A 13,746-nucleotide genomic window follows, 5' to 3' on the forward strand; every position below is an offset into this window, starting at 1 on the left:
TCCTTAACACAACTCGATCATCTAGTAGCTAGGACGCAACACCTCTAGAGAGACAAGTTGGTCCAAAAACAAGATTAGATTCCCAGGATGCTACTTGACTGCAGTTTGTGATGAGGGCAATGAGCACAGGAATCAGAAAAAAACAAAGTGTTACTTGACTGCAGTTTGTGATGATGAACAAGAATACCTTGCTCATCTCATTGACAATCCTTCCACCACGACCAATAACTTATTGGCACCCATATATATGCTCATCAGCAACGGCAATAGTGGCAGATTCTTCTTGGGCATCCTTGTTAACAGGTGATCTCATTCGAGTGCTTGGCTGAAAAAAATCTGCAAGTCAAGCAAGTTTAGCTTGGCTTGTTGAGTTGAATCATGCTCACATGAGAAACATTTTATGTACGATATAAAGTCATTTCTGCACCCAATAGAAAATTATTGAGATTAAGTGATGGAATGTTTTCTTCTACTGATGCAGAAAAATATTAGTACGAGATGTGGTGTAGAGCAGACAAACCATCTAGTAAAATAAATGTCATGTCAAGGGGATCGATGTACGTTTAAAGGAAAGACACACAAATAATGCACCTAAGTGTTGAGAACAGGAATTTAATTTTCATTCATCGCCCTCATTGGTCCGCCTTGAATTGCGCAGTGGGAGACAGATTAAAGTTATAATCCTAATTATATCTAGCTAGTTGGCTGGGAAATATAATATCCAGATTATAAAGATTTAAGCTAGAAACTGGACAAATAATTTGCATTCATTCTCCTGGCTAGAATTACAATGAGGGTTAGGGTAGACAAATAAACTACAAATAAACTACAATAATTTGCATTCATTCTTCTTCTTCATGTAAAGTAAAGCAATTAAGATTGTACTATGAAAACCATATGAGATGAGATGAAGTGAGATTACGCAAAACTCTATTCCAACAACAAAAACAAATGATCTCACCAACCAAAATTCTCATGCATCAGCACTAGTCCAATCCTGATTGGGCCATCCAACCGCGCAACAAATTAATTGTTTCAGTTCAAAAATCCTCTCATCTTTGCTTGTCTTGGCTTGGGTTTGTTTCATCAAACCCCTCCCAAGTACAATAGTAGTCATTTTTGCTGCTAGTTAACTACTCGTTTCCAGCAACGCAACGCAACGCAACGCAACCCACCAAAAAAACACTACTCTGCAACATCTCCTTCCTTCCTGCTCTACTACCACTTCTATGCTCTGCTCTGCTTTGCTGCATTGCTCCTGCTGAGCCTACTCCACTGGCTTCACAAAAGGGAAGGCCTCCTCCCCTCGCCACCCTGCTTCCGTCCGCGGCGATCCATGGCGTACGAGATGTGCTCCGCGATCATCGCCTCCGCGGCATCCACCGCCTCCCGCGTCCCGCTGATCACCACCTCCCTGCATGCCACACACACATGCATTGCAAGTCAGATTACATACACAGGCAGGTAACAGGTGTAACACTGACCAAAACATGCCGTTGTTGGTGCCCACCCACCTTTCCCTCATCCCAGGTAAGAACTTCCCCTTGAACACCGTGATCAACGCGCCCGTAGCCTGCATTCCAAACCATCACCCACAGACAGTTATTAGCCGAAACAGATCCGTTCAATTCTTCATTCCAAACCATCACCGGCAGTTATTAGGCAAAACACTACTCTGCAGTCAGTCAGTCAGTACTCAGTACCCAGGCGTCCACCGCCCTCTTCTTCTCAATGCAATCAAACTCGGTTTACTCGCTCCACTCGAGCACACCCTCACCGTATGTATATATAGGACCAGAGTAATGGCAGTGACTCATGTACTCCCTCAGTCCGAAAAAGCTTGTCCCTGCCATGAAACTAGGGTTGCGTTTCGATGATGCAGGCAATCGTATATGCATCATACCTGTTGGATCTCCTTGATGACCCTCCCACCACGGCCAATGACGGCGCCCACATACTCACTCGCGACAGCGATGGTCAGAGTCCCTTGTACGTCTCTGCCGTCGTCGACGTCAGCTGACCCCACGGGAGTGTCGGGCTGGAGGAATCCAAGGAGAAGAAGATGGTTCAGTTGGTTAACTGGGTTTGCAAGGTCCCTGAATGATGATGATGATATATGAAGAAAAAAGGGACAAGGGCAGGCACACGATTTGCATATATTTAAATCATATTAGTAACCTTGGTTGGAGTCAAGCCAACGGTTTCATTTCAGCTTATTCTGCCAATAAATTACTTGCTGCCAATATTTCATATTTCTTCTAGGCCAATATAACAGCCGGCACATGCTTTACATTTTCTGATTCATGAAGCATCAATCAAATAAACTAGCGAGAGACAGTAGTGAGGGTGGTGGACCTACCATATTTTACAACACTATAGTAACGAAGGACTATATAATTGTCTGCATGGAAAGGTTGTCCATTTAACATTGATTACCTTGTCACAGAAAATCAAGGTAACATTACAACAGAATAAGAGCAACAATAGAGAAGAGAGCCGGCCCCCTTTTCTTTTCGACAGAATAAGAGACATATGTTACTGCTGTCTCTGACCACTAGACAAGTACACTAGACACTTGTTAACAAGACAGCATGTACCGAGAAGCTTCATTGAATGGACCAACTATGCATTGCATGAAGAGAGGGCAGTCCAGATTAAGGGGTGACCGGATCACAGCATGTAAAGGTAGGTGTATTTCAGTTGGACAAGGATGACTTACCCTGCTGTGGTATCTCTCGACATGCTCATCTTGAGCATCGCCGTCACACCCAACACTTGAAACATGACAACGTGGAAAACCAACGCCTGAGTATTTCATTTCAGAAATGTGATTAGCCAATTACTAGTTACTGCAAAAGGCAATGTGATATGAACTAGTCTAGTAGCTAGCAGCTCAATGCAGCAAACTGTAATAATATATACTAATCGATCGATCATGTTGATACGAAAGCATGGCAGAAACGATCAGGAAGCGACGTGTTTCTCAGGTTCCATCTTATCTTACTGCTGCAAGCCATTGATCTGTTGATAGACAGATAGTAATCCAGTAATAAACCAAAAATGGCTCAACAAGGCAGAGAGAAGAGATGCAACGAACTGAGTAGCAGGCAATGGAATGGATAAAACAAGAGAGAAATGAAAGGTGATATGTACTTTGGTAGGAGAGTATAAGGAATATGGCCTGCAGCTGATGTTCCAAGCGCCCGGTGATGTTAACCAGTCTGTCATTGAAACCGTAGCAGAGTCGGTGGTGTGAGACCGTGATGCCAGCATTTGACTCTTGAGCTAACCACCTAGTAGTTAGATGATGAAGAAAACAGATATCATCATCATCATCAAACTTGGAACATGTGAGAAATATAGAGTAGAAATGAAATTAAAAAAGGGAAGAGGAAACATGCATGCCCCTGTTTATGCTCCCAGTCCGTCCCAGATTGAGATACACGCTAATATATACATATATATTCCAAATAGTAAACGCAAGCTAAAACCACCTCTGCTCTCAACAAGTGTGAAATACAATACTGTAGTAATAATGTTGGAGCAGATACACAGAGATGAGAATTCCAAACAATCATCCAAAATACACAAGTCCACAGCGGCAGCGGCAGCGGGCAATCAATCAATCAGATGAAGATGATACAAACAATGTGGTGCAAACTGGTAGGATCATCCCTCTGAATGAATGATTCAAAGAGGAAGGGGAAAAAAAACAGAGGAGAGCATACTTGATGAGCGTCCCTCCTTTGCCGATGAGCGCGCCGCAGCAGGCGTAGGGCACCACCAGCACCACCGTGTTGTCCGCCTGCTCGCCCTGCAACCACCACATCAGAGGATTGGATTGGATTGGAGTCTCTGAATCATCGACTGTAACTAAAACTCTCAAGAAAGAAATGTTGAGCCTTTTGTTTGTTTACAGTACAGAGGAGCCTAGCCTGAAGGAAGATTCGACTGGTTAGTTTGGGTACTGCAGTACCTGGTAGCGGGGGGGGATCTTGTGGAGGAGGAGGTCGGCGGCGTCCATGACGGCGCGGAAGGGGCCGGAGAGGAAGACGACGCGGCGGTCGGTGCCGGCGAGGATCTGGTCCCTGCCGGAGAGCGTGATGCGGGCGCCGGAGCCGGCCTCCTTCTCCATGGCGGCGATGGAGGACCCCGCGCTGCCGATGATGCGGCCGGCGTCGGCGTCGCGGACCAGGATCCTCGCGTGCGTCCGCCTCTCCCACATCGGGTCTGCGGCCCCATCCCATCCCATCCCATCCCATGGACAGACAGACAGATTGGAGATTAATTTGGATTTCAAGTAAGTAAACCCCTCGCAAAACCCTCGTCGGAGCAGAGCAGAGGGCGGGGAATGCCTCTGCTCCGACGTCGGCGGCTTCTCTCCTCTCGTCGAGGAGGGCATCGTCGGAGCGGGAGGGGGCTCGGCTCGCCAGGCTTGTTCTTGTCGGAGAAGAAAGGGAGAGAGGAGGTACCTTGGTAGCGGTCGTCGTCGGTGGCCGGCGGCGGGGAGGAGCCCATGGCGACGGCCGACGGCGACGGCGAGGACGGACGGAATGGAACAGGGGAGGGAAAAAAGCCCAAAGGTGGCGTCTTTTCCTTGCTTGCTTGTCTCCCTCTTTCGCCTCCAAAGTCCAAAGATGCAAACCAAAACAAAAACCAGATGAGACCGGCCAGCAGAGGAGCGGGCCCCGCATGTCAGCGGCACATCAACCAGTGCTTTTTTGCTTTTTTTTGCTTTTTTTTATGCAAGTATAAATCATCGCCCTCCAATGCGTGCGGCGAGGTTTGCCGTGGATGGCGTGCGTCCGCGTACATCCGTTTGCGATGATGAGCGCGCGGCCTCCTCCATGCCAAGGTTCGTCTCCATGCCAAGGCTCCCCCTCATCAACAAAACTGTTTTGTTGATGAGGGGAAGCGCCATTATCGAGAAAGTGGGTGCTCCGTTCGTCGGGCGTGAAATATTCCGAAGGCATAGGTGCTGAGATGTTGAAAAACCATTTATGGTGTGAGGAGAGGGAAGGTGAAAATTAAATTCCCTCTCGCACTGGAGGGCGAGATTGGGGTATGGAGCAAGCTCCATATGATGCCCATTTATGAAGCGAGCTCCATAACATAATTTTATGGCGACTATGCTAGAGTTTCATTTTGACCCTCGGCATATATGGTTATTTCAGCGACGACCGAGGCCATAAGTCTGACTCAGATAGAGTTGGTCTAACATTTGGTTGGTTGATGTAGAAATGCTCTCACATTTGATTGTATATTGATGTAAACTTTGCAAGCCAAAACGTACGCGATCGATCGGTTCTGCAGCTTCAGTGTAGGTAATTGCAGGCCAATGACAGTGACGATCGATCGGAATGCATTGGGTCGCAGCTTCGAGACCAAAGCACCCATTTTTTGTTTGTACTCCCTCCGTTTTTATTTACTCCGCATATTAGAGTTGACTGAAGTCAAACTTCGTAAAGTTTAACCAAGTTTATAGAAAAGAATGTAAACATTTACCATAACAAATCTATATCATGCAAAAGTACATTCAATAATGAATCTAATGGTATTAATTTGTTATTGTACATGTTAATATTTTTGTCTATAAACTTTGTCAAATTTTATAAAGGTTGACTTTGACCAAAACTAATATGCGAAGTAAATAAAAACGGATGGAGTACAAAGGAAAAGAGCGAACCGTCATTAGGATTAGGATTAGCATAAATACAGTTATTAGTGGTCCAAAACGCCTTGTCGATGCCGGACAGGCACGTCTCAAATTGAGGCGCTAATCCTTGCCTTGCTTGTATATAAAGGGCTTTGCCCAACTATCAATGACACAAGTTTTCTTACATGTTACCAGCCACACTAGCCTCTAACAAGAAAGCAAAGATGGCAGAGATAAACCTGCACAACATTGCCTCTGCACTTGTTCGTTCCATCTCTGCCATCGTTTTTATATTATGAGTTGAAAGTTCGTTCCATCGGACGGGAAATCCGTCCATCTGCTTGATCTGGCGACACAGGGCTGGAGTTTATCACTCTTGGGGCCCAGGCAACGGCCACCGTGGTCTTCATGGTGGTCAATATTACCCTGGCCCTACCACACCAGATCAAGCAGGACCAAGCAACCCGCCCGCGGCCATCCACCTCCGATTCCGGCCTTGGTTGCTCCGCTCAACATATTGGTTCCTGAGCGAGGAGGAGTTGTTCGACGCCGCCCAGGCCACACATCTGGATCAATGGCCCCTAGTGATGTAAATGCTCTTTATAGTATGTCTTTACTTTACGGAGGTAGGGAGTTGAGCGGCTTAATCAACATTGTTGTATAGTATGAGTCAAAGTGGTTTCTCTTTTGTTGCTTCCTTGTGTGATTTAATCTAGTTATTAGTAGGATTTCTTTCTCTCTTTTTTTAAATGTTCTTAGTTCATTAGTGGTTGACAGAATTGGATTACAAATCTCTTGTCCCATGTAGTCTAGTCACTAAAGAAGTTGAGCATGACATTAAGTTAAAGACTTTGGCGCTGGTGGCAATGGCATGAGAGAAACTTTTGTGAGATTTGCTCTTCTGGTATTGACTAGTACGTACGTAGCACTTATTGAATGTGGTCAAGGCACAAGAAAACTCAAATGGGCTGCTGGAATTCTCAAGATGAACACTAGAATGATAGTAGAGATGCAGCAATTCGAATGATATTAGTGCTTGTTATTAGAATGGTCAAAACTAGAATGTTAGATGCTATAAATAAATATTGCTAGCCAAATGAAATGGGTTAATGTGAAATTGTAATGTTAGACAAGGTAGATTGGCTTCTTTTTGTATGCACATGTACTGAAGAATATGATTTGTTTCATTCCTCCTCAAATTAATACTAGAAGGAAGTGCTTCTGATGCATGTAGGGTTCCTTAAATTCTGATGGATGCTTCTCACTGAATTCATTCCTCCTCTTCCTCTGCCTCTGCCTCTGCCTAACTAACTAACAGTAACAGCAAGCACACAAGGAAGGAAGGAAGGATCAAACATAAATCCACCACTACCATACCATACCACCCTTCAACAAAACCCACACCATATCCATATCCTACTAGAACTAGACTGGACTAGCTGCACACCACAGCGCAGCGCAGTACCAAACCAAACCAAACCAAACCAAAATCAAGGAAAATCCCTGTCTCTGTCTCTACATTACACCATTACAAATCCATCCTCCCCCCTCCCAAAATAAAGAGAAACAACTCCTCCTAGCTCCTCCTCCTCCTCCTCACTCCAAGGCCGCCGGCACCGGCACCGGCTCTTCTTCCGACTTCTCCTCGGGCACCGGCGCTTCCTCCTCCTCCTCCTCCTCAGGCACCCGCGCCTCCGCCTCAGCCACCGGGACAGGCTTGTGCAGGGTCGACGTGCCGTGGAACACCGTCGGTCGCCCGCCCTTGAGGTGCTCCAGCAGCTGCAACACACCACACACACATTAGCCATCAACCTCCCTTGTATCTACCAACGCAGCGTGACATGACAGAGGACGACTGCAAAAGGCACACCTTGTCCTGGGTTATCGTGCCGAACCCGAACCGCTGCGTCCAGATCGACACCGCCTCCTCTGCCGCCGGCAGCACAAAGTGCTTCACCTTGAGGGACGACAGCAGCCGCTCGATGCACGCAAACAGCGCCTGGAAGTACCCCTGCATGCATGCATGCTCACACAGTCATTAGTTGGTTCACCTTGAGCTTTATTACTTGCTTGGTTTACTGCTCTAGGTAGGCTTCTTCTTTTTCCCCCTTCTTTTGGCTACAAACAGCCAAACAGGCATCACTTGTTTACACGGATAATACAATATAATAGACATCGACTTACCAAGCCTTGGTTATCCCTGCTCGTCGCGACCAAGGGGAGCTCCGCGGCTACGTTGCCCATGACACGGAAGAGTCCAGCAGAAACCACCGTCTTGCTGCATCCATCAACACAACCCGACAGTTGGTTCAGGCTACCATTTTCCTTTTGCCAAATGCAACACCCAGAGGAAAAAGAAAAAGAAAAAGTTTACCCGACAGTTAACACCGCACAGTACATCCCTGTGTAATCTTGATCCCTTACGCTCCTCCTGAAACAAGAAACATCATACGACTTAGGTGTCTTGTGCCTGCAACTTACGCTCAAGTATGGTACGCGTAAATGGCATACCCATAGACCATGGCTGGAATCAGGTCTCGCCCCGTCCCAGCTTGGATGATAGGATCAAATGATTCCTGCAAAAGTGCATTAGAAAAATTAGCCCACACCACCCATAACTAGGCTAGGAGGATGTATCATTGGTTTGGTTGCACACGGAAACTTAAGAAGCCACGGCAACTTACATGGAAAATACCAACCGCCTTGGACAGCACCACTTTACTATCTTCTGAACTTTTGTCCCTCAAAACCCTCCATCTAACATCAAGGTCGCCATCGTCATTCAAACCTTTCTCCGCGCGCTTCTTCTTTATGAGATCAACATCCACGGCAGGAACAGGTTCCGCTCCACGACTGACCAGGTCCTTCAGTGCCTCGCAGATCTCCACACATACAGTGGAACAAAACCATGCTCCCTCGGGCAATGCCTGCAGCAGTTAACCCATTAATATACTTCTTCGTTCTTATGATGCAAACTTTTAAGTAACATATCGGGCTAGGGAGATCACCGTCAAATCAGCCATGTTGTGTTCTTTCAGGCATCCAACGTGATATTCCCTCCCACACTGAACAAATAGCAACATACAGTTGACAGTTTATCACAAAATGAGATTGCCGCAGCTAAAAAACAGGATGGCAGCTCAATACGGGCATATCATGGATGGATGTGATTGGTCAACTTACTTGGTCACAGAGCAGCACAGTTCGTTCACTAAATTTCTTTTTGCCAAAATCATGTTGCCTGCAAAACCGAAAGACGAAAAGGCTTGTTGGAGCATCAGAGAGCCAAATGGACAGCATATAGTTAAATAACAGGTGAGTATCCTGAATCCTAGATCAGATGCAGTGAGACTTAGAATCCAGTGAAATCATTCTGTAACTTTCAAGTTGATATTCAGATATTAAGACTGCATAACTCCAGCAGTCCATACTCCGTAAAGGAAATTTGATATCAATTTTACCTAATTCCTTTGCTTGTGGAGGATAGTTTCACATGGTCGATTGGTTCTACGTATTGCTGTATTGGAAAGATAATGAACAACAACTTGAAGATACAAGGGTGATGGATGGACACTTACTTGCACAATGCGCATCCACCAAATGCACCCTGAGGTGCTGTGGCAATACGGATCGACCGCGTAAATATTTGTCCGATGGAATCAACTCCATCAACCCTCCCAGCGGCTATTGCATTGTTGTTGTATGCCAAATAACTTTCTCTCTGTTGCCTGTTTTCACAATACCGGCAACACCAAGCTCCCTTCGGTACAGAAGACAAGCCAACACATTCTGCAATAAATAATCAAGACAACCAGTGGTGAGGGGCCTTTTGACACTCTAAATCGCTATGGTAAATACATCAAAACAAATATCTGGATGGTCGCATGCCCGAATGAATACCCAAGAAGAACGGAAGTTGGCTTAACTGGGAAACATGCATCCCCTAGTGGCTAGGCATATAATATATAGGTGCATAATGAATGATGTTACCTCTGTGAAAAGCTCTCGGGCAGGAGTCACAAAGAAGCAGCTCCCCGCCATCTGAACAGATGCTGCATAAGTCATCGTTCTGCTTTTCTGAAGGTTTTCGGCCTTTTGAAAGAGAAACCGACAGCTCATGTAGTGAAACGCCATTGGAAATGTATATGTTGTGGTAACTGCATGCAGTAGTGTTAGCGAAGGGAATTGAGAGTATGAACAACAGGGCCCAGCAGAATACATCGTTACAAGAATATAATAAACTCACGGTTTGCGCCGAGCAGCTCGGCCAGCATGGCCTTCAAACTGTGAAGGGCTAACCTGTTCATCCAGCACAACGGTATTTCTGGTCAGGTTCAGTAGTAGCATAAATAAAGGAACTAGCTAATTAGAAGTCCAGGCTGACTCCTTGACTGAGTTGTTTCATGTATCTAAACTAAACTAATGGAATGAAGGGGCGGTAATTTTACCACTGTATTGCAGCAATAACAATAGATTCCATGTTCCTTTATGTGGCCATCCAGCAACCTCTAGAATGTTAGTCAATAACAGTATTAATAACAACAATACAATATTTATTTATCCGGAGTGGCTGAAGAAACAAGTTGCATAAGAAGTAAACCTTTCCCTGGACATAATAGCCGACGTCTGTGCCCTCCGCCAAAACACCACTCATGAAAACCAACTTGTGCAAGCCATGGTCCCTGCAGCATGCAACAACATATAATATAGAGCAACAAAAAAAAAATGAGATGATGAACTCGAGGAGAAAGAAAGCTAAAGTAGTTTGATAAGCAGCAGAGCCTACTTTCTTGTGATTCTTCCTGCACTTGTAGGCTTGGATCCTGGGGAGAAATTCTTAGGCACCCTGCCAGATGAGGTTGGGCTTGCTGCACTTATTGTCTTGGCTACTGGGTAGAAATTCCTAGGCACCCTGCCGTATGAAGTTGGACTTCCTGCACGTGTAGTCTTCGCTCCTGGAGATAAGAGAAATTCTTAGAAACCCTGCCAGATGAAGTCGGACTTGGTGTTTTTAGGTGCCCTACCATATGATGAAGTTGGGCTTGCTGCGCTTGTGGTTTTCGTTCCTGGGGAGAGATTCTTTGGTGGCCGTCCTCTCGGCCTAAATACCAGCAGTAGAAACAATGGTCTATAAGCGGAGAAGAAGAAGAGAAACTGGAATAATCACATGGCCAACTATATAGTATCACAGACATTACCTTGCGGTGCTCTGAGCTTCCTTAGACTCCAGACATGTATCACAGAAGGAAGCAAATTTTCCAGCGCGGAAAGTTTTAAACGAACCTAAAAGATAAGACATCGGCCAAAGTTACAGCATCAAATGAAAGAAAGCTTGGTTTGGATGATCAGGGTGGAGGGAGGGGACTCACTTTTGCAGTCCTGGCATGTCACTGTCCTCTTCTTAGGCACCGGGCCTATTGCTCCCAGTATTGCAGATTCCAGTGTGTCTACAGTCGCATCTGTGCACGCCCTCAATACATCATGCAGAGTATTTCCACTTTCCAGGAAAATGTAATCGGAGGGGCGCTTTTTATGGCTCCCGGCATGCACCTCGAAATAAAAAGGCGAAACGACCTGCAAGCCATGGCAGATTGGTCGGATATTGGCATATGGCATGGCAAATTGGTGTTACAGCAGAAGGGGACTACTTACATTTCGGCCTTTACATGAAGTGCAAGAGCACAATATGCCCGTGTCTTTGATGACTCCACGAAGTACTGGTCGCTGAAACGAGAGCAGAAACAAATTCCAGATCAAAATTTACAGCAGCAGTGAAATGGAACCAGGTAGTACTAACATTATTAGGATTAGAAAGAGGAAGTGCTACTCGTATCTCCAGGTCCAGAGCTATGTTGGTATGTGTAACAATCGAATCGGATGCTCGGTTTCATTTCATTATTACCAAAATGCACATACTGTCTGAGTTGTATCGAATTGTTAGAACCATGTCCTCCCAAACATGTTAAATTACTGGCTGAATCCTTTGATAACTGATTGAAATGCATACTGACTGAACTAGCAAGAAGGATGTGCATTTTTACCTTCCCCTTGTTCATGAAGTAGTTGACGGGCTGGCCCTCGAGCAAGCCGGTGGCGAAGAGCTCCCTGAGGTTCTTGGGGATTCCATCTGGCCCCTCGGACTTGGCCTTGAGGCTGGCGCCGCGCTTGGTGCTCTTGGGGGAGGGCGACGGGGAGCTGCTGGCGGTGGTGGTGCCCGACTCGTCGTTGTCGCCGTCGTCCACTGGCTGTTTGACCTGTTGCAGGAGCGACCTGGTGAAGCGGCGGGGCGACGCCGGGCTTGCTACGCCTCCGGCAAGTCCCCCGGGGTAGGGCTGGAGGTGGTCGGTGGGCTCGTCCACGGGCTCCTGCTTGGGTTTGAGCATGGGCTTGGGTTGGTGTTTGGGTTTGGGTCTGGTTGGCTGTGGGGGAGCGGTGGCGGCGGTGGGGGCAGGGGAGGCGGCGGGCTGGGAGAGCATGGAGCGGGTGACCCGCCGGGGCGGCGTCTCCGGCGGGATGAAGAAGGCCTCCTGCTGCTGCTGCGGAGGCGGTTGGGGCGCGCTTGCGGTGGGCGCGTTGGCGGCGAACAGGGCGAGCACCGGCTCATCCCCGGCGACGGCGGGAGGCGGCTGGGGCCTGTTGGCGGTGGGCGTGGCGGCGGCGGGAGGCAGTTGGGGCCCGTTTGCGATGGCAGAGAACGGGGCGTCAGCCGGCACATCCGCGCGGGCGCCGGCGCCGGCGGGGGGAGGAGGAGGATCCCGCGGCGGATCCGCGGCGGCGGGGTCCGGATCCGGGGGCCGCGAGCGGGCGCGCTTGGCGGGCGCCGAGTCCGAGGGGCGGGAGCGCTTGGAGGAGCGGGAGGGCTTGGGATTGGGCTTGGTGGTCGGCGGGGAGAGGACGGCGGCGGCGGCGGATGAACGGGAGGAGCGGGTGCGGCCGAGGGAGGGGGCGAGGGCGGCCTGGGAGGCGATGGCGAAGGCGAACTCGCGCTTCAGCCCCACGCGCACGCCGGACCGGAGCACGAAGTCGTCCATGCCGGCGGCGGCGGTAGGGCTAGGGCAGGCCGAATCCGGCGGCCCCAACGGGATGGGGGAGGCGGCGGTGGTAGGGCTAGGGCAGGCCGAATCCGGCGGCCCCGACGGGATGGGGGAGGCGGCGGCGCTAGGGCTAGCGCAGGCCGAGTCCGGCGGCCCCAACGGGATGGGGGAGGCGGCGGCGGCGCTAGGGCTAGGGCAGACCGAATCCGCCGGCCCCGACGGGATGGGGGAGGCGGCGGCGGCGGCGGCGGTGGGATCGGTGGCGCATTCAATTGAATACGAGGAGGGGAAAAGATGGATGGAAGACATGGATGGATGCAAAGGATTCTGTTTTTGAACCAAAGATTCCATTTTTTTTTCTTTTCTTTTCTTTGAACTGGATGAACTGGAAAATGGAGGCACAAACTGGCTTTCTCGATCCGCGCCCTTCAATTTATCGCGTGTTTCTAGGGTTTTCGACGAAACGGCACGCCGTCCCTCCCTCCTCCCGAAAACGCACGCAGCCCCACTCGCCGCCCGCCCCCCGCCACCGACAAGTAGGGTCGGGGACCGCGTGTCAGTGACGCGGTGCGGAGCGTGCCGTTTTCGCGTCCAGGTGCAAGGCGGAGATGGCGTGTCGCTTTGTCAAAACATTTATTGTCCAAGGCGCGGCTGCCAGGATAAGCGATGAGGGAGGAAAGTCAATGAAAAGAGAGACGGGGGTCACCCTTGGGGGGAGGAGGAGGGGTGTTGGAGAAGCTTCCTCCCGTTGAACGAACGTTGGTGACTGAAAGTCTAATATGGTAGCTAATGTGCTAGCTTGTCAAGGGCGTTCCTTATTCTATTTGTGGTTGATCGATTTCATCTATACATTTTAAGCAGCGAATGACATAAGTGTTAGTATTTGAATTTAATAAAGCTAGCTAGTTATGAAAGTCTTTCTGTCAAAATAAAAAAGTTGTTGAATCCCCAACCCTGAAACTAGTTCCATATGTGGTCTAGCCCAGTGGATGTGATACAAACATGGCTTCCAAAAGGGTTTTTTTTTCTTTACCTACGTTAGTGATCAAAAAGATG

At 48.4% G+C, this 13,746-nt stretch overlaps 2 protein-coding genes across 3 annotated transcripts; both read right to left on the reverse strand.

The window, feature by feature from the left end:
- Window positions 1-952: 952 nt before the first annotated feature.
- On the reverse strand, window positions 953-4,634 carry LOC125523417 (protein BTR1). The gene is made up of 8 exons (XM_048688452.2): window positions 4,473-4,634; window positions 3,977-4,230; window positions 3,729-3,814; window positions 3,154-3,293; window positions 2,720-2,805; window positions 1,904-2,038; window positions 1,515-1,573; window positions 953-1,414 (listed from the first exon to the last, which is right to left on the reverse strand). The coding sequence occupies exons 1-8, from the start codon at window positions 4,516-4,518 to the stop codon at window positions 1,282-1,284; spliced, it is 939 nt and encodes a 312-aa protein (XP_048544409.2). The 5' UTR covers window positions 4,519-4,634; the 3' UTR covers window positions 953-1,281.
- A 2,374-nt stretch (window positions 4,635-7,008) lies between these two features.
- On the reverse strand, window positions 7,009-13,126 carry LOC125518672 (uncharacterized). Of its 2 annotated transcripts, none has more exons than XM_087536709.1 (19): window positions 11,698-13,126; window positions 11,309-11,380; window positions 11,026-11,230; window positions 10,855-10,939; window positions 10,681-10,757; window positions 10,443-10,608; window positions 10,257-10,338; window positions 10,105-10,164; window positions 9,903-9,955; window positions 9,647-9,813; window positions 9,235-9,445; window positions 8,840-8,897; window positions 8,665-8,721; window positions 8,341-8,583; window positions 8,168-8,232; window positions 8,031-8,087; window positions 7,841-7,934; window positions 7,527-7,667; window positions 7,009-7,435 (listed from the first exon to the last, which is right to left on the reverse strand). In XM_087536709.1, exons 1-19 carry the CDS (start codon window positions 13,039-13,041, stop codon window positions 7,253-7,255), a joined length of 3,420 nt encoding a protein of 1,139 aa, XP_087392835.1. In that variant the 5' UTR covers window positions 13,042-13,126; the 3' UTR covers window positions 7,009-7,252. The 2 variants fall into 2 exon arrangements, with proteins under 2 accessions (XP_087392835.1, XP_048539453.2); XM_048683496.2 differs by having other exon boundaries at window positions 10,443-10,611; window positions 11,698-13,124.
- Between the last annotated feature and the right edge of the window lie 620 nt (window positions 13,127-13,746).

This window comes from Triticum urartu, chromosome 7A (assembly GCF_056163025.1).
Source record: "Triticum urartu cultivar PI428250 chromosome 7A, HENAU_Tu73, whole genome shotgun sequence".
NCBI classification, from domain to species: Eukaryota; Viridiplantae; Streptophyta; class Magnoliopsida; order Poales; family Poaceae; genus Triticum; species Triticum urartu.